The following is a 21,837-nucleotide window of genomic DNA, read 5'->3' on the forward strand; positions in this document are numbered from 1 at the left end:
TCAAGCCAAATGGCTTCTTCTTGTACCTTATATTGCTTTTTCAAGGTTCTGGCAGAGTTCTCTCCCTTTTACCTTTTCTGTGTGTGCTTCTCTTTTGTTTATTTTCAAGTCCTCATGGATTTAGAATTGCTGTGGGATTTGATGTATTCTGTTTGCCTTTTAGTACAATTTTAAGACAGAAGAGGAAAGTAGAGAAGGAAATAAGTATGGATTACTACAGAAATAGGAGGTCACCTGTTTTGTAGAGTTAGCAAAGCTGGCAGTTTAATGTCAAGAGAGTACTAGGAAGAGAAAGCTCCCTATATCTTCCTGCCTTTTCCTTTTTCTTGTATTTGGAATATACTTTTCTCTACCTAGGCAGCAATTGTACTATCATTCCAGGCTTTTTTCCAGCTGTTCTGGGTTGAGCTGGCAAATCGCCAACTGTCCAGGACAGAGTGAAAGGGTTCCTCCTCCCCCCAGCCAGCCAAGGGAAAAAGAAGAGGGAGAGGGAAAAAAAAAAAACTCAAACCAGGTTTATGCTGAAACTAACTACATGTATTTATACAGAAAAGAGAAAATTAAGAGGAAACTACAATATAACACACACTTACACAAGTTACATATATATAACAAGGCATAACTTCCCACTCCCCAGTTAATACAAAGCAAAGTCTATTACACTAGATCTGTAAGTACTCTAAGAGACACATAGCAAGAAACAGAAAGAGTAACAACAAAGATGTTTCTACTTCCCTGAATGCAAACAAAATGCAAGCAGAGGCAGCAGGGGCAGAGCAAGGCTTGCTCCAAGACAAAAGCTGGGTCACGTCCGGCTTGTACCTCGCCCATGGCAGAACTGACCAAGCCACTCCCACACACTGGATTTTACACCCTTTGAGATGATGTAGTATGATATGGAATATAATATTATTGGCTGGAAGAAGTCAGCTGTGAGCTAGCTCAGCCCAGCTTAAATCAGCTGACAATCCTAGGCCTAGCTGAACTTTAAAACCTAAGTTTAGACCCACCTGGCTAAACCCATAACACCAGCCTTTGCTTTCTACCATCATTAGGAATACTGACAAGTAAAAGCAAATGTATGTGTGGTTGTTATTTCCTGTAGAGGCATATGTTTGAGAGATTAGAATTAAATGCAGCAAGTAATTGTCATTTGCTCTTAAGAGCTCTTATAACAAATGGTTGTGTCTTTGAATTATTTAATTTTCAAAAATTGATAGAGCGAAGAAACTTCTAAATGGATTTTAGACACATTTAAGAATAAAAATATTGTGTAGAAGTAGATTATTCATTAGCAAGGAACTAGTAAAATTGGTTTCTTGAGCTTAAATGTGCAACTTGAACAAAAGTGACATTTCAACCATTTTCATGTTTGTTTTTTTTTCTGCTTGACAGGTATGCAGTCAGCAACTGAAGAATGTAATTATAATTCTGTAAACTCAGAGGAGCCTCAAAATAGGTGATTGCCAGTTAGCATTTTTTAGTGATTTGTAAAACCTTAATTCCTAGGGAAGCTTGCATTTGATAAATATCTTATTTTTTCTTGTGTGATGTTTCCATGTTTGTTTGGGGTTTTTTTTCATTTTCTTAACTGTAACTGGTTGTGTACCAAAATCAGCACTAACTGAGGTCTTCTATGTGTTACTATGCATGACATTTTTTAAGAAACTGAGTTTAGTTTTTGTTGAGTGATAGCGATGTCAGCTGCAACAGACTGCCATAGTCTTCCCTGCTGTACTATTTTTATCCCCCCAAAAAGTCTACACCAAATCTTACGATGGGCAGTTTGACCATTCCCTCTTCCTCTGGCACTGAGAAAAAAATGACCCCAAAAACCCCTGAAGCAAACACAAACAAAAAAATAACCCTGATTCCATCACCTCTGTAGTTCTCTTTCAGATAGCTGTAGCTGCTGTTGAGTCACCCCATTTCGTCCTTTTCACCAGACTAAATAAATCTCCATGACTCTCCTTTTCTTCCTTGTAAGCCACGTGCTTTAGTCCCTGACTTTAGTTTCTCCATATCTCTCTAGAGGTGGTTTCAATTTTTCCACAACCCTCTAGAAGGGGAGTATTGGGTAGCCAAAACTGCTCATGCTGCTGCAGGTTCAGCTTCACCAGCACCCATCAGAGGCTGGTAACAGCCTTGATAAGCCTGATTGGCTTAGTCCTATTTACTATGAAAAAGCAGCTCTCAATTTGCTGCTTTCTAAGACAATTTTGTGTATTCTGATAGAACTCAAAAGTGAAGTGTTTTCAATTTCCTGACTAAAATTGTCAGACTATTAAGTAGAATAGATTATTAATATCCTAACTACATGCTGAAGGGAAAGTTTTGAATAATCAGCAACCTTGGAGTAGGAACTGGAAGGCAGGTAGATATTTATTGCCTTGTCTTTGCAGCTGTTTAAAAACATTGTGTTGTAACTTTTAATGCTTTTATTTTATGGCCTTTGTTTCAAGTGAAGATAACCAGACCAAGAGAGAGGATGATGCCCTGGCCAAATGGGTTGCAGATCCTGCAAATACAGCATGGATGGAAAGTGAGTATCATTGGGCACTGAAGTACAACTGTAGAAAAAGTCCAGTTTTAAGTTGTGATCCACAGATACGTGTGTCTCTGTGTACCAGTACATTTTGCAGGAATGTCCATGTTCCCTTTTATTGTATTTTTTCAGATATGTTCCAGAACCAAGTCGTACCATTAAAGCATTCAACAATGTAATAAAATTGTCCATTTTAGAATAAAGTTAACATTCACTTTTCCATGGAGCACCTTTTGGAGTCTGTGGAATTATTTGTCACTGTCCTGTGGAAGTCATTTGGCTCCATCAGTGTGTGTACAGTGGAAATATGCTCCAGTTCAGAGTCTGTTCTGTGGCTGTATATGAAATTTCTCTTCTCATGAAGTAGTTGGCAAATAAGTACTTGGAGAAAGTGGAAAGGAAGGAATTGCCACTTTTTCTTGTTGTGTGCCATTGGCTTTTGACTGAGAACTGCATTTTAAACCAGAACAGAGACTGTGTGGTTTGAGGACACGTTATCCTGCCTTTTCGCAGCTGTTTGTGCTGGGCTGGAAGTTTGTCTTGTCTCACTTGAAGAGACTGAAGAATATGCACCCTCATTCTGCCTCTTAATGTACTATGATATGCTACAATTACATTATTTAGTTTTGATTATTTAAAAAGTCTATTACAGCTACTATACAACCATTTAGTATGGCAATGAGCAGCCTTTGACAGGCACAGATCATACCATACTGCTGTAAAAAGGAGAGAGAAATGTTGGCTATAGAAGTGGATTTTTGTTTTCAGACTGCCCAAGGTCATCATAAACAATGCAGATAAAACTGAAATTTCACAAGTACTAAATACTACTTTGTGCATTATTGCATTATTTGAATAATTAGATGTACAAGCAGAATGCTTGTGGAGAATGTCATATCTCCATTGTATTCATATGTGCCAATATAACCAAAATTCTTTAGAATAGAATATTTCATTTGGAGGGGACCTACAGCATCTCAACTGCCTGATAATTTAGGGCTGACCAAAAGCCAAAGTGTTTTAAGGACTATTGGTTCAATTCCAGTTTAAGGAAGTTTCTCATTTGTTTTTTTTTCTGTTTTGATTTTAGATACGGATGAGGTAATTTATGATGATGTACCAAGAGAAGATTCAGACTCTGAACCAGGTTTGAGGTCTTTGTAATACAGCTCACACTGATAGCAATGTCATATGGAATTATATGAATGTATACTGAACAGATTTGTTCATTAAGTACCTAAAATCATTTTGTCAATAATTGATAGGTCTTAGAAAGTTCAGAATTAAACTGATGCTTGAAAGACTTTATCTTATGAGGTCTCCTCCACTGCTCTTCTCAGAAGCTGAGTTCTGCTTTATTCTATAGATACTGTCCTAACTGCTTGAGTATTCTGCATAATAGAGAGTTACGGTGTTGGGCATTGTAGCTATGGTGACCTAAACACGGCAAGGGAGGTAGGAAAAGGGTGTTTTAAATAGTTAAATTATGAATGATAATGCATCGCTGTCATGACTGTAGAAAACTGCTCTTTTCTTGAAAGTCCCCTTCATCATAAAAATGCTTGATAGATGGAAGAGGAGATTCAGAGAGACTGTTTGCCATCTTGACTGTAGCTCTGTGAAGTATTTTATTTCAGCTTTGGAGTGGTCTGCTCCTGATGGTGTGACCATGTTTGGAGGGAGCAGAATAGATCTCAAAGTAGTTGCTGGAGCCAAGAGTTTACTGGGAATGATGGAGCTAGGGCTCAAGAAGCTTATTTCAGTGAGTTCTCGCTCAGATTTGTTGTACGGTTTTTGGTTATAGTGAATTCTGTTTAAAGATTGGTTGCTACTCACTGATTTTGTGTTCGAGTGGATCAGCTTATTAGACATTCAGCATCTACTCATCATGGCTCTCATAGGGTGTAGGCGTTTGTTACTGAAGTTGTTAATGATTCAAGAAAACACTTAAGCTTTCTTGTGTGAAACCACATCAATATTTAAAGCTGTAACATTTTAATTTCTTGTCCTTACTGGTGTTCAGGCAAGGTGTTACAAATTACTACTGATTTTTTATTATCATTTGTTATTGGAAGGTATTTTGTTACATTCATAACTTGAATGCTTGTGTTACTGGAAGGTCCCTCAGTGGACTATGCTACTGTGTGTGGGGACATCTTTGTGCTGTTGCTACTCAGTCAGGAAACATGTAAACCAGGCCCAGGAGGCTGAGCTGGGTGGGATATGGGATATGGAACAAAGCTCTGCTGAGCAGTTCAGTCAGAATTTTTAGCTTAACACAGAAGACATCAATATAATTTCAGCTTTCATTTTTTCACCAAGGACGTTGAAAGATTCAGAGAAAACAGGTAGTAAGGGAAGTTTCATCTTTGTACATTCATACTTTTGATGTTTATTATTTGTTTATTTTGTCAGTGAGACACAACTATTCCAATAACCTCTGACTAATGATTCCTGGCAAAAGTGTCCACACTTTTCTACTTGTAATGACAAGTGATGCTGCATGTAAAGCACATTCCTGATAAGTAATTGGCACTAAATTTTCCATTTTGTTTTGAGTCAGTTTGTTGTACTTGACATTTGTGCTGGTGAAAAGACCAATGTCGTTAACAGGAGGTGCTTTTGTCAGCCTTTGCAATACAGCTTTCCATATCTTGAAAAGGTTAATACTTCAGGTTCTTAGACTAGATTATGAGCAAGGTAACCTTCAGATGTGGAAGACTTCTAGGGGCTGGTGGAATTGCAAGAATGATGAGTCATAAAATATCATAGTGCAACACATGTCTTGCTACTTTGGTCTGATCTGTTTTGGTTAAAGTAGTGACATTTTCGTTTGATTCTTGCAATTGTCATTTGAGCTGATGATGTTCCCAGGGACAAATGGCAAGCTTGCAAATGGAAGGATGGTGCTTTTCAGTGTAAATGTTTGTTCGCAGCTACAGTTCAAACTTCCTTTGAAGTTCTAAAATGTGTTGTGGGATTTGTTCATAACACTGTTGTTTGAATAGTGCATGTTTTTAAAAGGATTGTGGTGTGTACCCTTAGCACTGCCCTCTTTTAGTACTCTGTTTCAACAAAAACAACCTACTTTGGCTGTTTGAATGTTGGTTTTAATTCAGAATTTTTCATGTATGTACAAAATTGTGCACAGTTCTTTATAGTACACCCTGAAAAAGATTTTTGATATTGAAACAAAAATAAATTTCAGTGTAGCTTTTTTTAATTTTGGTTTAATTCTTGCAGAGGAAATGATTTATGATGATGTTGAAAACGGTGATGATGGTGGAAACAGCTCACTGGAATATGGGTGGAGTTCAAGTGAGTTTGAAAGCTATGAAGAACAGAGTGATTCTGAGTGTAAAAATGGGATTCCCAGCTCCTTTTTGCGAGGCAACCACAAGAGACATGTATGTATCCCACAGTGCTGCTCAGTTGTTGAGGTTATCCTGGTTTTCAACACTTGTTTTTCTCACCTGTATTTCTCTTCTTCTCAGTTTTTCAAATGCCAACAGCATCTTTTTAAAGGAGATGTGGATCAGTGTGGAAGGGACAGTACACAACAAAATGTAACACGGAAAAGAAAAGATGAAAATATTAAACAGAAGCTCTTTTAAAAGGAGAGAAAAAATTAATTTGGATAAAAGTGAAACTAAAAATGAGATTATTTTTGCTTTTGGGTTGTTCCTTTTGCTGCTGCTGGATTAGTGTAAGTGGTGAATAAATGTGGAAAATAATGTAAAGAACAAATGGGGATAAGCCTGACAAGAATTGAAGGTTTGGGATCTTTAGTGGCTCTAGTCACAAAACTGTTCACCACCTTTCTGTTTTAGATCGGTATCACTTTTGTTGTTTGAAGGTGACAGAGCTTAAAAAAACTCTGAAAATAAAAGAGTTTTGTAATCAAAGAGAACTCTGTTCCATTTACTAAGCAGAGAAGAGAGGTGGCATGATTAAAATGATCCATCTGTGACACTTCTCTGGTCTAGTGTCTTTGGATACATCTGTTCTCTGGGACGCAGGAGGACACCAGTGACATGAGTGCCTGCCCTTGCTACATCTCTCCTGTTTCACACTGGGAGGAGCCCTGAACTCGACTCCTTTCTTCCTGCCCTTTTGTGCCCTCTCCATGAGAGGAAAGTCTTTTCTGACACCTTGGCAGTGTCCTGAGCCCTGCCCTGAGTGCTTGGAGTAGGGAGTGTGGTGAGCAGTGGGGACAAGCAGGGCCAGACTCAGTGCATGGAGTCATTGCAAAACCCTCACTGCTCTCCAGTGTGTGCTGACTAGGGACAGACCCCTAAGAGCCGCTCCACAGCTGTGTGCTGTGAGCTGTGTCAGCACCCCATGGCTGGAAAGTATAGGGGTTGTGGACAGGGTGTTATTTCATGGGACCCTTATTTTCATTTTGCAGGTTTCTTATCTTGGTGAGAATAAAAGCCTCGCTGTCTGTGTTTCCCTCCAGAACATGTTGTCTACTCTCCCCCTTCCTACATCCTTGCTGGCTGCCCTGTGGAAATCAGGGAGCGAGCAATTAACTGCAAGACTTGAGCCCACCCAAATCTGCACTTTGTAAGCTGAGTGCTCATCCTTTTATCTTGGTTTTGTTCTGACTAGAACAAGTTTAACCTTCTGCAGCTGTTTGTTTCTGGGGAGTTTTTTAACAAGACTGAAGAAACTGAGTTTGGTTATTTTTTAATTTTAAATATCTCAGAAAAGACTAGGAAATTACTTTGCATGCGTGTGTTTAAGTTTAACACGGCTGCTGGTTTGTTCTTCTTCTCTAAATCTTTTCCTGTTATCCATAGCTTCAGCTTTGGCCGAAGTCATAAGGATTTATTTATACATATGTGCAAAGCTAGCTTTAAAGACATTATTTTTAAACACAGGCACAGGAAACTGTTCTTAGTGGTTGAGCCTGATGGTGCCAAAATGAGGCACGAAGTGTTTGAGCAAGAGGTTGAGGAGTGGTGGAAGGAGAGAGGTGTGCTCCTGAATACTGCCTTGCAGCTGGCTTTTCCAGGCCTGTGACAAAAGGTTTTAGGGATTGCCTTGCAGGGATGGGCATGAGGAGCCTAGGAACACTTCAGTGGGTAGCTGGAGAAGTCTGAGAGGCTCCCGCCTCTAGATGGGTTAGTGGGAGATAGAGAAATCAGGAAACTAGAGAAGGGTTTTGTCAGAGAATGAAGAAAGACAGAATCTTTAGGACTACTGAAAAAACCCGAACAACTAAAAAGCCAAACCAAACAAACCCCCAAAACCCCAAAACAAACACACACACCCCCTCCAAAACCAAAACAACCCAACCAAAAACTCCCCAACAAACCAACCCCAGCCCTTCCTACACTGGCACTTCAACACAGGCAGAAACCATTCCACTTTATATACCTTTTCTCTGTATTCATTCCTTGCACTCTCAGTTCTCCTCAGGTCTTGTGATGGATATTACAGTATATTTCCAGCACATTGCCTTGTGTAGCCTTTTAGAACTTGTGAGGGACTTGCCTTGCTTATTATCTTTAGTGTTGATTGAAAAGTATTGCAGGTTGGAGGTGGGATTTTTAATTTAGAGTGCTGGTATGACTTCTCTCAAAGTCACTTTTTTCTTATGATTCTTATTCTTTTATGTATTTACTAATATAAATTTAAGTTGGGAAGTTTTTTTGTGCTAGTAAATATTTCTAGTGTGTGAAACAGATGCTATTCTTCATTATACTGCTGTAATGCCAGAATTCTCACGTTGAATGTAATTACATCCTGACCCAGCCTGGTGAAGCTACATGCTGGACCTGTCCCTTTGTCTTCAACTTAGTGGCCTTCTCTTTCCTGAGGCTGTGATCTCTTGCCAAATAACTCTGTTGACATCAAGATGATGGGTTTTCCATTGAACTTCTATTACAGAGCACACCAAATACTTTCCTTTTTTCCTTTCCTGGTTGCATTTTAATCTCTTTTGTCTAGCTTTCTCATAATTATTAACAAATGTTAATTAGTATTCCAGAACATTTCTTTCTCTGTGATAGTTTCCTTAGCTTGCAAATGGATGTATTCATGTACAAGGTGGTTACACCCATGGTCATACAATGAGGCTATGATAGATGCATGTGGAAATTACAAAACCATGCATCCTGTTAGTGTCTCCTTACCTGACTGACTGCACCATCAGTCTCACTCTTCTCAGGTGCCAGCAACCTACGCAGTTTTTTCAGTCTCTGAGAATTCTTCCAATTCACTGTTTTGAAGGATGGTCCAAAATACACTGGCTAGGGCTTGTGCTCCAGTGAATAATGTTCATAGTTAAAGCTGATGTTTCCTTGCAGCTGTTAAGATACGCGCAATATAGTTAATATATATGACAGTAGAGTTAGCTTAGCCTAAGCGGCTTTGCCCCTGTCTTTGCATAGTTGCCAACGTAGCAGAAAAGTATCTGGCTGAGTTCGGCACTGCACAGGAGTGATGGTCCATTTGTCAGACTGGACTTCCCTAAGTGATAGTTTTCCCTCAGTTGTCTGAGTACCAGTAGGTGGATGGGACAACATGCATGATTGATGCGAGTGCTTTAGCATGAAGTTTGCACTACAGCTTTTTGAAAAGATTGTGTCTTTTTATACACTGTAGCTTTCTCATGACCTAACGCGTTTAAAGGAGCATTATGAAAAAAAGATGAAAGATTTGATGGCAAACACTGTGGGAGCGGTAGAGATTCAGCAACTAAAGCAAAAACATGAGCTGAAGGTAGTGTAGTTGATTTTTGTAACTAGCTATATTTAAATAATTGCTTTTCCAACACAGACAATGTTGTCTTTTATTAATAACTTTTCCAAGTGGACAATAATTTCTATGAAATTAATTCTAAATATGATGAATTGTCTTAAATTAAAGACTATAATATTGCTATAGTCGTAAAAGTACTTGGTCAAGCATCTTTTTTGATGCATACTTTTAATGTTTACAGAAGATCTCAGAAGATGAAGTAAGGCATTGTCTTTCCCTGCGAACTGGTGCCTTTATCCCAGAGTGTGAGCCAGGTGTACAGCCCCAGTGCCTCTCTGAGATCTGGATGAGCTCCATGGAGGTAGCCTGACCCTGGCACTCCAACCACATAGGATCAAACTGTGGGAGTCAGAACAGAACCAGTATGAAAATGCTGGGTTTTTGCTAAAAGTTTCATCTCAAACCAAGAAATTGCCTGATTGCATCAAGACAGCTTTGTTTGTGTTCTGACAGTAGTGGTGATTTTTTGTTGTGGTGGCATTTTGGAAAAGCAAAAGTAGAAAGCAGGTTTTTAATAAGAGTTTTCTAGCAAAACAACATTTCAGTGGTTTATTTCTTTTTGTTTTTGCATGATATTTCGTTTGGCTCTAGCAGTGTACTGTAAGATTAAGCAATTCTTAGTTAAATCAACTTATTCAATGAATATGATTAATAGTTGTAACATTTTCTGCATTACGGTGTTTATTTAAGAATACAGTTAATATAGAACCAAGTCTAGGGGATTATCTTGAGGCCAGAAATACTTTGGAAGAGTTATTGGGACATGGAAAGATGGATAAGACCCCCGTCCATTAATGACTTGTGAGTAGTAGGTATTTATTGCATACTGTAAGCTGAGCATTTGAGATTACTTTGATTTCATATATTTGATGCAGAAGGGTTCTTAAGCATTTCTGCTATTTTAGACTTGGATGCAGTATTTGCCATGAAGTCCCTGTCTCCAGGTTTTATTTTGTTAAGAAATACAGGCACTCATATCTGAGCTTTGATGGTCCTGTCAACTTATTATATATTCCTTTGACTTTGGACTATATTTATAGTGTAAACTGCTTGACAGTTTTTTTTGTCTTACAGATATTTTTATCAAAAATATTGTATATCATGTACAGGCTCAAATGTGTTCCTATTATTCACTGAACATGTAGACTGTATTTTTTATCTTACAGATGCAAAAGCTTATGAGAGCTGCTAGAGAAGGTACCAAAGATGGACTTGAAAAGACAAAAGCAGCTGTGAAGAAGGGCCGTAGCTTCATTAGAACAAAATCTTTCATTTCTCAAGGTATGTGCCTATTATAGTGTTTCTCTTTGTTACTCTCGCCAGTAACTTCTGAGAAAGAAAATGAATGGCCTATTACATTTTTATTAGATTATTAGATTTTTGTACTGGGAGTTGAGAAATAGATGTAAAAAATCAGATTTTTATCAAAAATGTGTGATATAATATGATGACAGTATGGTCAATACATCTTACGTAGTTTTATGTTTGGGGCAAGAACCTCTGTGACCTGAGAAGCCTGAGGACCACAGAGAAAGGTCATCTTAAAAACAGCAACAAAAAAATTCCCACCAAACAGTATCATAGATGCTGTCTATGTATTGGTAGATGGAAGCATGGAAGTTAAGTTACTGTTGTGGTTTAAGCCCAGCCACCAACCAGGCCCTACGCAGCCACTTGTTCATTCTCCCACCAGTAGGACTGTGAGAGAATCAGAAGGGTAAAAGGCAGAGAACTTGTGAGTTAATACAGTTTAATAAGGAAAGAAAAAGCCATACACCCAAGCAAAGAAAAACAAGAAATTAATTCACTGCTTCCCATGGGCAGGCAGGTGTTCAGCCAGGAGAGCAGGGCCCCATCACATGGAACAGTTACTTGAGAAGACAAAACGCCATCACTCCATGCATTGGTTTGGCCTGAGTCTCCCTGCCGAGGCCAGGCTGCTCCCCTCTCTTCTTCTCTCTCTCTTTTAAGAAAGGGAAAAAAAAAATCCAAAAAAACCCTGAAAGCCTGAGAGAAGCCTGAATGAAACTGAATTATATCAGAATATATATATATTTTCAGATATTTACAATTATATATAAAATTTGTACATACAATAGGGAGCTCCTGAGGGGAAAAGGGAAAAAGGTGAGAGAAACAAGGACAAAGGAGGGACAAAAAAACCCCAGAACAGACAAGTACAAACAACCCCCCCAAAAAAGTAGAACAATACAATCTCACCAACTCCTCTCAAGAGAAGGCCAGCACTCTCTTTGATCTCCCATATGGCAGATAACAGCAGTCCCTGCAACAGGCCTCAGGCTCTGATAAGTGAGACCAACACAGAGACCAACTGCTCCCAAACCTTTCTGGAAGTAGAAGAAAAAGAATTTCCTATCTCTCTTATGTGTACTCCCTTGTTATGTAAAAAACAGTGTGGAATACCTGGGAAATGGGCGTTCCCTTAATTACAACTGGTTACTAAGGAAGGCCTGGATCAAAACTATCACACTCCAAAGGTCTCCTTATTTTTTCTTTCTCCAACTTTATGTACTGAGGATGATGTCATATGGTCTGGAATATCCCTTTGATCAGTTTGGGTCACCTGCCCTGGCTGTGTCTCCTCACAACCTCCCATGGACCCTCAACCTCCCTTGCCAGTGTGGCAGTGTGGAAAGTAGAAAAAGCCTTGGCTCTCTGTAAGCCCTGCTCAGCAATAACAAAATATCTCTATATTATCTACCCTGTGTTTAGCACAGTCCAAAGCATAGCCCCATACCAGCCACTATGAAGACAATTCTACCTCAGCCAAAACCAGCACAGTTACTAAGTCTGTCCGGTTGTCTCCATCACATAACTCCTGAATGTCAGGAAAATAAGTTGTTAGGGCATGATTTTCAGTGGAGGGAGAGCTGACCATTTAAAAAGATCATCATTGTCAAGAAATAATGCTTTCTGTGCTTAAGACTGTTCTGCTTTATGAGTTTGATTTTTAGTGAAAGCTGAATTTGGACTGGGAAAAGAGAAAGTCACCTAAAATCAAACTCAGAAGTATTTATGTCCTTTCTGTAGTTAAGAGCACGAGACAGCCCTTTGAGCCTCAGCAGCAGCTGTCCACAGGTAATTTTTTCAAGAGGCACTGGGTAGTAAAAGAAACTAATTTCTTCTTTGTGAGAAGTCTGAGAGGTAGTATGTCTTTCTGGTCAAGTTTCTGCCCAACTACTTGAATGGTAGTAACTTCAAAGCTTATAAAACTTCAGTTTTAGGAAGCTAAAACCACAAGACTGGAACAAGATATTTTTAGTGAGTGAGCTGACATAAAGCTGTGTCCTATCTGTAAGGACCAGCACACATCTTACATCCCTGTCATGGCCTCTAACTGCTTCTGAATTTACTTAATTGACAGATAGAATATGGACAGGTTATTTGCACAAACTTTAGTGATCAAAAATGTATCCTTCTTGCAGTTGCACCTATGAAAATGATCTGCAGGGCACAGTGGACCTTGCACTCCTTACTTTTCTGGAGATTAGGTGGCAGACACAGTGTATCTGTAGGTGGTGTAATCCCATAACCACTTACCAAATATGTAGGGAGCTAGTGACAAATTTGTTGAATAAACTCATGAATTTCTTCTAGTTTTCAGATCTGCTTCCCTTACTTACCTTTTTGTTCTAAGACATAGTTTCTCATTCTGTTCTCTCTTTATCCGTCCTTTCCTCATGTCTGCTTATGTGGCTGGCTTTTACTGCCACCTGTCACTGCACTTTGGTGGTGCTTTTTGTTGGTAAAATTTGTTCATATGGAGCCATGCAGAACCCCTTACTCCTGTTTCTGATGAAAGCAAACATTGGCAAATTTCTTTACTTATTTTAATTCAGTTATGGAAGGGTGTGTGGAATATTTTTAGCTGGATCATATTATGGGTGTGTGTAATTTCTGCCCAAAATTCACTTAGTTTGAAAGTGCTAACCCTGGAGCTGCAGTGCTTTAACCCTCCTTTGTCATGTTCTGCACTCTGGACAGCCCTGTTCTCCTTTCAAAAGATGCATAGGCTGTTGCCTGCTATGTGAATTTTAGGATGCCTTTGAAAGATGTTTTGTATTAGAGCGCCTATTGGTGGTGGTGTTTGTGATTTCACAGATGATACAGGAGTGCTGGGAAATTTCTTTTGGTTCATAAGATAACATGTATATCTGCTGTGCTTGGATGATAGGATCTTTGCTTTCTGATTTTTGTTTTTGTTTGGGGTTTTTCTTCCTTCTTTTAGTCCACATGTGTTAGAAGTTGACATTTTGGTTATTTAATTGTAGATCATAGATCATCATGTTTGGAAGAAGAAGAGCTGAATTTATTTATTGATGTGGACTGTTTGCATACAGAAGCAATTATGACTCCTATGCCTGAAGGATTATCACAGCAGCAGGTAGTAAACTTTGGGAAATATGGTCCTCTGCCTCTTTTTCCTCCCCTTCTGCTCTACATCAATGGCTCTTAGGTGCCTTTGCTCTCCAAACAAATTCAGAACAGAAGTAGTTTTTTGAAAATTGGTATGTGTAAATGTAAGTTGCATCAGTCCTGAATTCAACCAGAGATGCAAAATGCTGTTTTGCATGGCAAAATGATCTGTAATAACTGTATCATTTCACTAGCTGAACACTTCAAGTAGTGTCATAGTTTTGAGTGAAAAAGAAGCGAATTAAAGCATTTTTATTGAGTCAGAAGACATTGTTCTGGGTGCTATGGGAATTCCATTTTAAAAGTAGAGAATATTCTGTATGCTCACTGAATCTTAAGGTTTTTCTTGGTTAAAAAAACCTTGTCCCCAGTAAAGTCAAGTCTACAGAAGAATATATTTTGCTGTTCTCCCTCTCAAAGTCTGTAGTCACTGTGGAAACTACTTCAAAAAACACTGAAATCAGCATCAGTTAGAGATTTTGGATGAAAATAAATCCAGTGGTTTCATTTTACTGTATTTTTATGACATCTAATAACTATATGAGTGTTTTTAGCTTTTTGTTGTGTCAAGTCATGAGTTAGTTGGTCAGTAGCTTCAGAAAACAGCAAACCCACCAAATTAAGGGGCAGTTGAGGAGAGTGATGTGTTTTTTTTGGTTTGCTTGGTGAGGTTTGCTTTTTTCATGTGTTTAGCACAGAAAGGTGCTAATCTTGTGACAATGCAACTGCCAAACTGTGTTACATTACCATAAGATTTTATTATAATGTGAGACTTCAGTATCAGTCTGAATGCTGTCTTTTCCTCCTTTCCAAATAGGAATTTCAGTTTCACTGAGATTTTTTTTTGTAAGTAATTAAAAATAAATTTACCCTCTTTTACAAAATACCATAGTGCTTCTAGTTTGGAATAAACCAGTAATATTTGTGTAAATCATGATATGTGTTGCTTATCTACCCGGGAGGAGTTGTCCAAGAGGTCAGAATGGAGTTTGGAAAGCTAAAGCTCAGCTGCAGCTGGTGAAGTGTGAGCGTTTCTTATATTTGCATTGCCAACAAAAGGAAGCTGCGAAAAACATGAGTAGGTGGCTTAGTGGGGTAGGGACATAGTGAGAAAGGGTCAATGACTAAGGTACTCTGTGCCACTTTTGCCACCCTTGTGGGTGACATACAGGTTTGTATGGATGGACTAGAAGATGTGGGGAAAACAGGTGAGGATGCCATGCTCTAAGGTTGTAGTCCATGCTGCAAAGTCCAGTGGGTTCTCAATGCAGGAGCAGATACAGGCCTGGGCATTTAGAGCCTGTATTAGCAGTCTGGATGGCACCTGCACATCTGGAGGTGACACCAAACTGCTGAGGTGCAGCAGGCCATACATGGGAGGGGGGCTGCTGGTCATCGGGTCTCTGGTGGGCTGAGGTGGACAGAAGCTTTGAAGCAGCTCAGTGGAGGCCAGCATGAGTCCTGGCTGTGGGAGGGGGTCAGAACCCTGGGCACCCCAGGCAGGGAGAGCCTGTGTCAGGGCTTCCTTCCCGCCTGGCTGCCCTGTAGCAGCGCAGGGATGTGCTGGCTTCAAACAGCAGGTGGCATGATGGCTTCTGTTTAAATTCTGGTGCCTGTAAATACTGTCTAGGACTGAGTCTTGTATCTATTGTAATAACTTGTAGGCAGTATTTAGTATCCATTCTGCATATTATAAAGCCTGAAATTTTCATTTCTACAGATGTTTATTCTTTTCGAAGAATGAACTGTGACTAAAAGTGGAGTGTTAGTATCCTTCACCAGAGCAGCTGATACAATATATCAAATAAGACACTGCTAAATCAATTCTAAACACAGATTAGACACATCTAATTTTACTGTATATGTCTTTAGGCAAAGCTTCAGATAATTTTGAAGTCTGCCTTTGAAATACCAATACTTTGAAAGAAAATTCTCACATAACCTGCAGTTAATAATGCAAAATACAAGTGTGGAGAATTAAAGGCAGCCATGGCAGAAGAGGTGGGAGGCTGCAGGGTTCAGGCAGAGAGAAGCAAGCCTCAGATTTGAGTTTCATGGTCATTTAGTCTAGCTTAAAATAGCAAAAGAAACAACTTTGTCTTCTCCTGTAGTTGTGGAAAGTGGTTTGATCCTGCCCTTTGTGCTGTCTTTTTTCCTCAGAGTCCCACTTTTGAAAGCTCTGGAATAAGATGGATTAGGAAATAGATTTGGGTGAAACCAAATCCTTATAACCAGCAAGAAATCTAATAAATGACAGTAAGAAGTTTAAATTTTAACCCATATCAGTTTCCCAATCCTTCCTGTCCTGTCACCCACACATGCATACAAAGTGCCTTTCAACTGAATTACAGAAGCAGAAGGTGGAGAAGGAGGTGTGATAAATAGCCTGTAGTTTGTAAACATGATGTATGGTAGCATTTCCTGAAGCTCTTACAACTCTGTCAATGCATGTAAATATAGATGAGATGAGGTTATCACTTATACATGGTAATGCCCAAAAGAGAATACTTGACTTACTAGGTTATTTCTCAGTATGTGTACATTTTTATATAGCCTTACCTTTAAAAGACAATTTTTATTTTCTTGTTTTTCCTTCATGTTATTTCTAATAAATTTATAGCACATATTAAAAAAATAAAATTGAAGAGTGATTTTTGAAAACTGGTTACCTGTTTTATTGCAGCAGTTCACTGAAGTAGTTACCATCAACATACACCTATAATTGTTTCATTAATACCTACTTCTATACATGTAGAGTTTATTGGTCATAGAATATCCTGAATTGGAAGGGACTCGCAAGGGTCATCGAAGTCCAATTCCTGCCTCTGCACAAGACAGCACTAAAAATTGCACCTTGTGCCTGAGAACATTGTCCAAATGCCAAAGTTAAAATGCAAGTTTCAAAAGTAAAGCTTGGAATTGCAACAATCAGAAAAATATAAATACAATAACTTGTGTGTTCTTTAAATAGTTTTAGAGTAATAGTAAATTTAATTAGTTTTGAAGAGGCATGGGCAGTATTTTTTGTGTTTTATTAGTGTGAGAATTTTATCATCACCATTTCCAACTGTGATGAATGTATTCTGATTAGAGCTTTGGACAAAACTTTGTTGTTTCAACAGGTTGTGAGAAGGTATATTTTGGGCTCTGTAGTTGACAGCGAGAAGAATTATGTGGATGCCCTCAAAAGAATCCTGGAGGTACATTAATATGCTTTGCATTTTTTAACTTTGAAAATTTGAAAAATAATCAGATCCTTAAAGAATCTGTCATGTAACTCACACAGATTTTGCTACAGATGCTTCATGCCAAATGTTCAGTGATTTTGTGTGTGTGTACGGTTACATAAGTTGATTTTTCTGCTTGCAGAAGTCCAGTTTTTTGCTTGTTTGTTTTAATCTATTTTCTTGATTTTCCCTTGCAGCAATATGAGAAGCCTCTTTCAGATATGGAACCAAAATTATTGAGCGAAAGAAAACTTAAAATGGTCTTTTATCGAATTAAGGAAATTCTTCAGTGCCATTCAATGTTTCAGATTGCCCTGGCGAGTCGTGTATCAGAGTGGGACTCTGTTGAAATGATCGGTGATGTCTTTGTTGCTTCAGTAAGCAAATGTGTCAGAGCAGATAATCTGTTTTTATTTTAGTCTTGTTATTCCATCTCCATATCTTTTATTCTAACTTGGCTGCTTTATTCCTCTATTCACCAATGCCTATGGCAACTGTCAGAGTATGTATGTACCATCCTGGCAAGGAAACTGACACCAAACATCTTCAGCTTGGTTGGCAGATGAGACAGGATTGTGGGTAAAATTTTCAGGCTTTGATCAAGATTTCAGACATCTAAGTAAACAGTTTCTTTTTCTGAGAAATTAGAGATTCATAAACTCAGCAAAATTAAGGTGAGATTGAGGCTCAGCATCTCTTAAAATGTAGGTTGTCATAGATAGTATCTTCAGAATAAAAAAAAATACAGTAAGCGATGTCCTGAATTCTTGAGGTCTAACTGAGCCTGAGGCACATGTAAAGACTATTTATAAATAGTCTTATTTATTATTATACCATCCTTAATGGAATTCCTTTCAGTAAAGGACCAAAATACACACTGTTTTAAGGTAGAGAAAATAAGTAGTGGCCTTATACCATCCTTAATGGATTCCATTCAGGAAAGGACTGAAATATACACTGTTTTAAGGTAGAGAAAATAAGTAGTAGCTTTGATTGGTAGAAGGACGTTATTTCCAGTGTGAAGGTGATGGGCAGTGATCTTAGCATTCACAAAACTGTTTGCAGGCCACACAATCTGTCTTCTTTCTTGTGAAGTCCTCACTAGCTAAGGTCAGGGCATGAAGACCCTGGGCCTTCTCTGGCTCACCTAATCTGAAAGACAGGCAGCAGTGAGAGTATTAGGGGATCCCAGTTACCACTTGGAATCTCAGCAAATGCCCTTTGATTGCTCATAGTCCTCAGGTTCTGCCCTAGTGTTGTAGCCAAGACAAAGCATTTCTGTAATTATGTTATCTTTTAATTCACAGCTATTCTCTAATTTTCCAACCTGCCTTCTACTGAAAGATTATTTTGGGTATCACAAGTGTTTCTGTAGATCCAGCACTAGGAGAAGCAAAGATCTTTAGGTCCAAGTAAGGTGAATCCTTGATGGTCAGAGGTCTGGATAGCTATGCTCTCAGGGGTCTATTGTATTTATAGTTAAGGCTTGTCCTTTTGTCCTTCCAGTTTTCTAAATCTATGGTATTGGATGCATACAGCGAATATGTGAACAACTTCAGTACAGCAGTAGGGATTCTCAAGAAATCATGTGCCACCAAACCTGCCTTTTTAGACTTCTTAAAGGTGAGTTCATTCAATCTTAAAACAGCTGTGCATACAGTATAGTATAAAGTATAAGTTACAAGTAAGGTATAAATCTAGAGCTGATATTGTATATTGCCTCACTGTTTTTATGGATTTTGTGTTTATATTTTATGGATTTGGCACCAAAAATCCATTTAATTCACTTCCACTACTGTATTTTCAGGATAATAACATAGTATTAGATCTAGGATGTGTTCTGAAGTACAGAGTAACTTTTCAGTTGTTTCAGTTGTTCAAATCAGTTATTGGTGTTTGCATTACTGTGCTTGGCAAAACATTGGGATTTTTCTGTATCAGGTGAGTTTCAAATAATAGTTCACCATATGAAGCCTCTTTTTGGGGGGATTTTTTTTTATTTTTAATTTATTTCTCCTGAAGAATGTAGTGTAACTGCTTTTTTGTTCCACAACACTGTCCTAGTATTTTGAAAATCGTGCTCCTGATTTGGGGTTGAAATTGACAATTTCTGTACAGAATGCATACTACCCTGTTGCATATGGTGCTTATAATGATGTGTATGGAGAGCCTGGTACAGGCAGCAGAAGGGCTGTGAATCCCTAGGGTTGATACCTTACAGAGGGTACACAGAATCTTTTGCAAGGCTTTTAGGCTGTCTGTAACACTGCTGAGAGCCCAAATCTCCTGCTTGTCCAGTTTCCTGAGGGTTCTAGATTGAGTTGTACCTTTCAGAGTTGTTGCCCTGTCGGGTCTGTTGCAATGGTCCACCAAACACTGAAACTGGGTACCCTAGGCAAACTAGGGCAGCTCTTAGGTTGCCTTGAGAAGGGTGGCAGGGCTTTGTCTTCAGATCTTGAATTTAACTAACAACTTCTTGGAGTGGGGCCAACATTGCACAGGGTGGTACTCTGGAAACCTTAGGCATGCTGAAGTTGAGACTCTCTAGTGACCATGTAGACACTATACTTCTCACATGGTTAAAAGCCTGTTGTTCCAATGGAGACATAGCCTGCACCTCTCATCACTGCTTGTCAATACCACACTGGTGCTGCTCAGAGCTGGGGACTCATGACCAAACTCTGATGACAGAAGACATTTCTGTACCTTTCTTTTTTTTGTTTGCCCACCAGCAATAAAGGCCAGAATCTTCGCTACTGCTGGTTGGGCAAAAAAGTACTTTTGTGGAGATAATTATGCAAATAAACTGCTGTGAAGCTGGTAGTTGTAGCAATAAAGAACAGTTCAAGCACCACATCAGTTTAATATTTACATTTGCTTTGTTTTTAATATTGAGTATTTCCTCTACTCTCCTTATTTTGTGTCAGCTTTGATTCCAGTCAAAATATTTCCAAATGTCTTATACAAAGAGGGCTTTTCTGCATACGCAAATGAAATCTGTTTGGTTTTATCTGTCATTCCTCATAACTAAAGTAATGGATTCTTGCATTTTTATTTCCAAACATAAATCAATGTTCTTTCCCTTAGTTTCTTTTAATAAAGAAGATAAAAATCTTGGTTTGCATGGCACTGAGATTATTATGTTTTCCTTACATTTCCTCTTTAAAACCTATAGGTAAAAAACACATGAGTAGTTAGAGATTAGCCCCAAGGAACAGAACAGCAACAGTAAGTTATGGACTATAATCAAGAGATAACTTAAATTTTTTACATTCAAGTCAGATGTTTTAGTGCACTGCTTATGTAAGAAGTGTGACTGTGGTCTATCAGTACTGTGCTCTCTGGTTGCTACATTTCTGGTGTGGCTTTAACCCAGCTGTATTTATTTAAGAAGGAAATTTCAGTTCAGTGACAGGCCATCATTTTAATAGTGATGGGTTTTTTTAAAAGATTTAATATTTTTAAATCTCTACAGTAAGTGGAATTTACAGTCCTAATATTATAATTAATGTAAGTGATATAGAAGAACTGTTAGTAAATTCTGTAACTCATGGAAATGCACTCGTGGTAGTAAACTTTGTGGCTTTCTTGCATTGCAGCAGTGCCAGGAGTCAAGCCCTGATCGCATTACACTGTATGGTTTAATGATGAAACCTATCCAACGTTTTCCACAGTTCATTCTACTGTTGCAGGTAAATAATGCTTACCAAAGGGATGCTCTTGTTGCATTTTTGTGTAGTTTGCCTTTGGGATTACATGGTAGCTATCTTCTGCTGGAGGAGCAGAAGTGCTGTGCTGCAGTGGAAATGACCATCATATCATGGGGAAATAACAAATAAAAAATTTCAGTGCATTTAGTGTGCTGATCTCATAGTCTGATTGCAGGGACAGGCAGTATGTACACTGCAGGCAAATCATAGCAAACTAGATTTTCTCTAGATTACTTGCTAGGTTAGATGTAGCTTTTAAGTCATTTTGTAGTAAAGATGTAGGTCAAATGTGCTACTTGTTTGTATCAGTTTGTTGGCTAGTAACACTTCAAAGCATCACTAAGAACTTGGTGACATTACTTTCCATTTAAGAAAAATACAAGAGGATTTAATTCATGCCTTGGAGAGTTCAGAATAAACATGGAATGCAGAAAAACAGCACGCTCTCTCCCTGACTACTTAGTTCACAGGACCTGCTAGAGTGTGTTGCAACTTCCTTCTGACCTGCAGCAGCATCTTTTCTTTCTTCCCATGGAAACTGGGGATTTGACTGGGAGTCCTTGGGTCTCATCTCAACAGGCTGTCAAGTTGCAGAAAGAGCACCGTTCTCTCTATAGACCTGCTCCAGACCAATTTACATTGTTTTTAACTCTTTCCAGACAATACAGATCTACCCTAGTGAGGACTATGTGTTTGTTGTGTTTTGTAGGTGCCATGAAGCAGGACAGGCTTTGGGATGCAGGTCTGGGAATTACTGTGGGTGGAGGAGCAGGGATAGTTGTGAGGCAGTCAAAGCTATGGAAGCTATGGTAGGAGTTTTTTAGGTCGCAGGAGTGATGAAGTATATTGTGGCAGAAAGACAGACTGATTATGTAGAGATTTTTAAGTGCTGTGGAAATGAAGAAAAAGTATAATTTCAAACTGTCCCCACTATATGCCTACAAAAAGGAAAGACTTTGAGAAGTTGTGATCTTCATGAAGTAGGGTCTCCTGCTTTAGGGTGAGCATGCTGTTCATGTTTTAGTGAGGAGTAACAACAGTAATAAAGATAATATTATTAAAGCAGGAAACATCAGAAAAGTTAATTTTAAATCATTGTTCACAGACATTGACATTATACTATGATATTGATTTTACAATTGTCTAATAT

General features: G+C 38.6%; 1 protein-coding gene across 2 annotated transcripts in view; it reads left to right on the top strand.

Annotated features, from left to right (window-relative positions):
* Positions 1-21,837, top strand: part of ARHGEF10 (Rho guanine nucleotide exchange factor 10) — a 116,831-nt gene that overhangs the window by 35,225 nt on the left and 59,769 nt on the right. Inside the window, exons 5-15 of one of the 2 annotated variants that reach the window (XM_071548437.1) lie at positions 1,396-1,459; positions 2,463-2,542; positions 3,636-3,692; positions 5,789-5,952; positions 9,158-9,274; positions 10,480-10,594; positions 13,606-13,718; positions 16,873-16,950; positions 17,175-17,354; positions 18,484-18,600; positions 20,577-20,669. In XM_071548437.1, the coding sequence (XP_071404538.1) occupies positions 1,396-1,459; positions 2,463-2,542; positions 3,636-3,692; positions 5,789-5,952; positions 9,158-9,274; positions 10,480-10,594; positions 13,606-13,718; positions 16,873-16,950; positions 17,175-17,354; positions 18,484-18,600; positions 20,577-20,669 (1,178 nt within the window). The remainder of the gene's footprint in view (positions 1-1,395; positions 1,460-2,462; positions 2,543-3,635; positions 3,693-5,788; positions 5,953-9,157; positions 9,275-10,479; positions 10,595-13,605; positions 13,719-16,872; positions 16,951-17,174; positions 17,355-18,483; positions 18,601-20,576; positions 20,670-21,837) is intronic. The other variant, XM_071548438.1, reaches the window with a different exon arrangement.

Source organism: Pithys albifrons, chromosome 2, assembly GCF_047495875.1.
Source record: "Pithys albifrons albifrons isolate INPA30051 chromosome 2, PitAlb_v1, whole genome shotgun sequence".
Taxonomy (NCBI): Eukaryota; Metazoa; Chordata; class Aves; order Passeriformes; family Thamnophilidae; genus Pithys; species Pithys albifrons.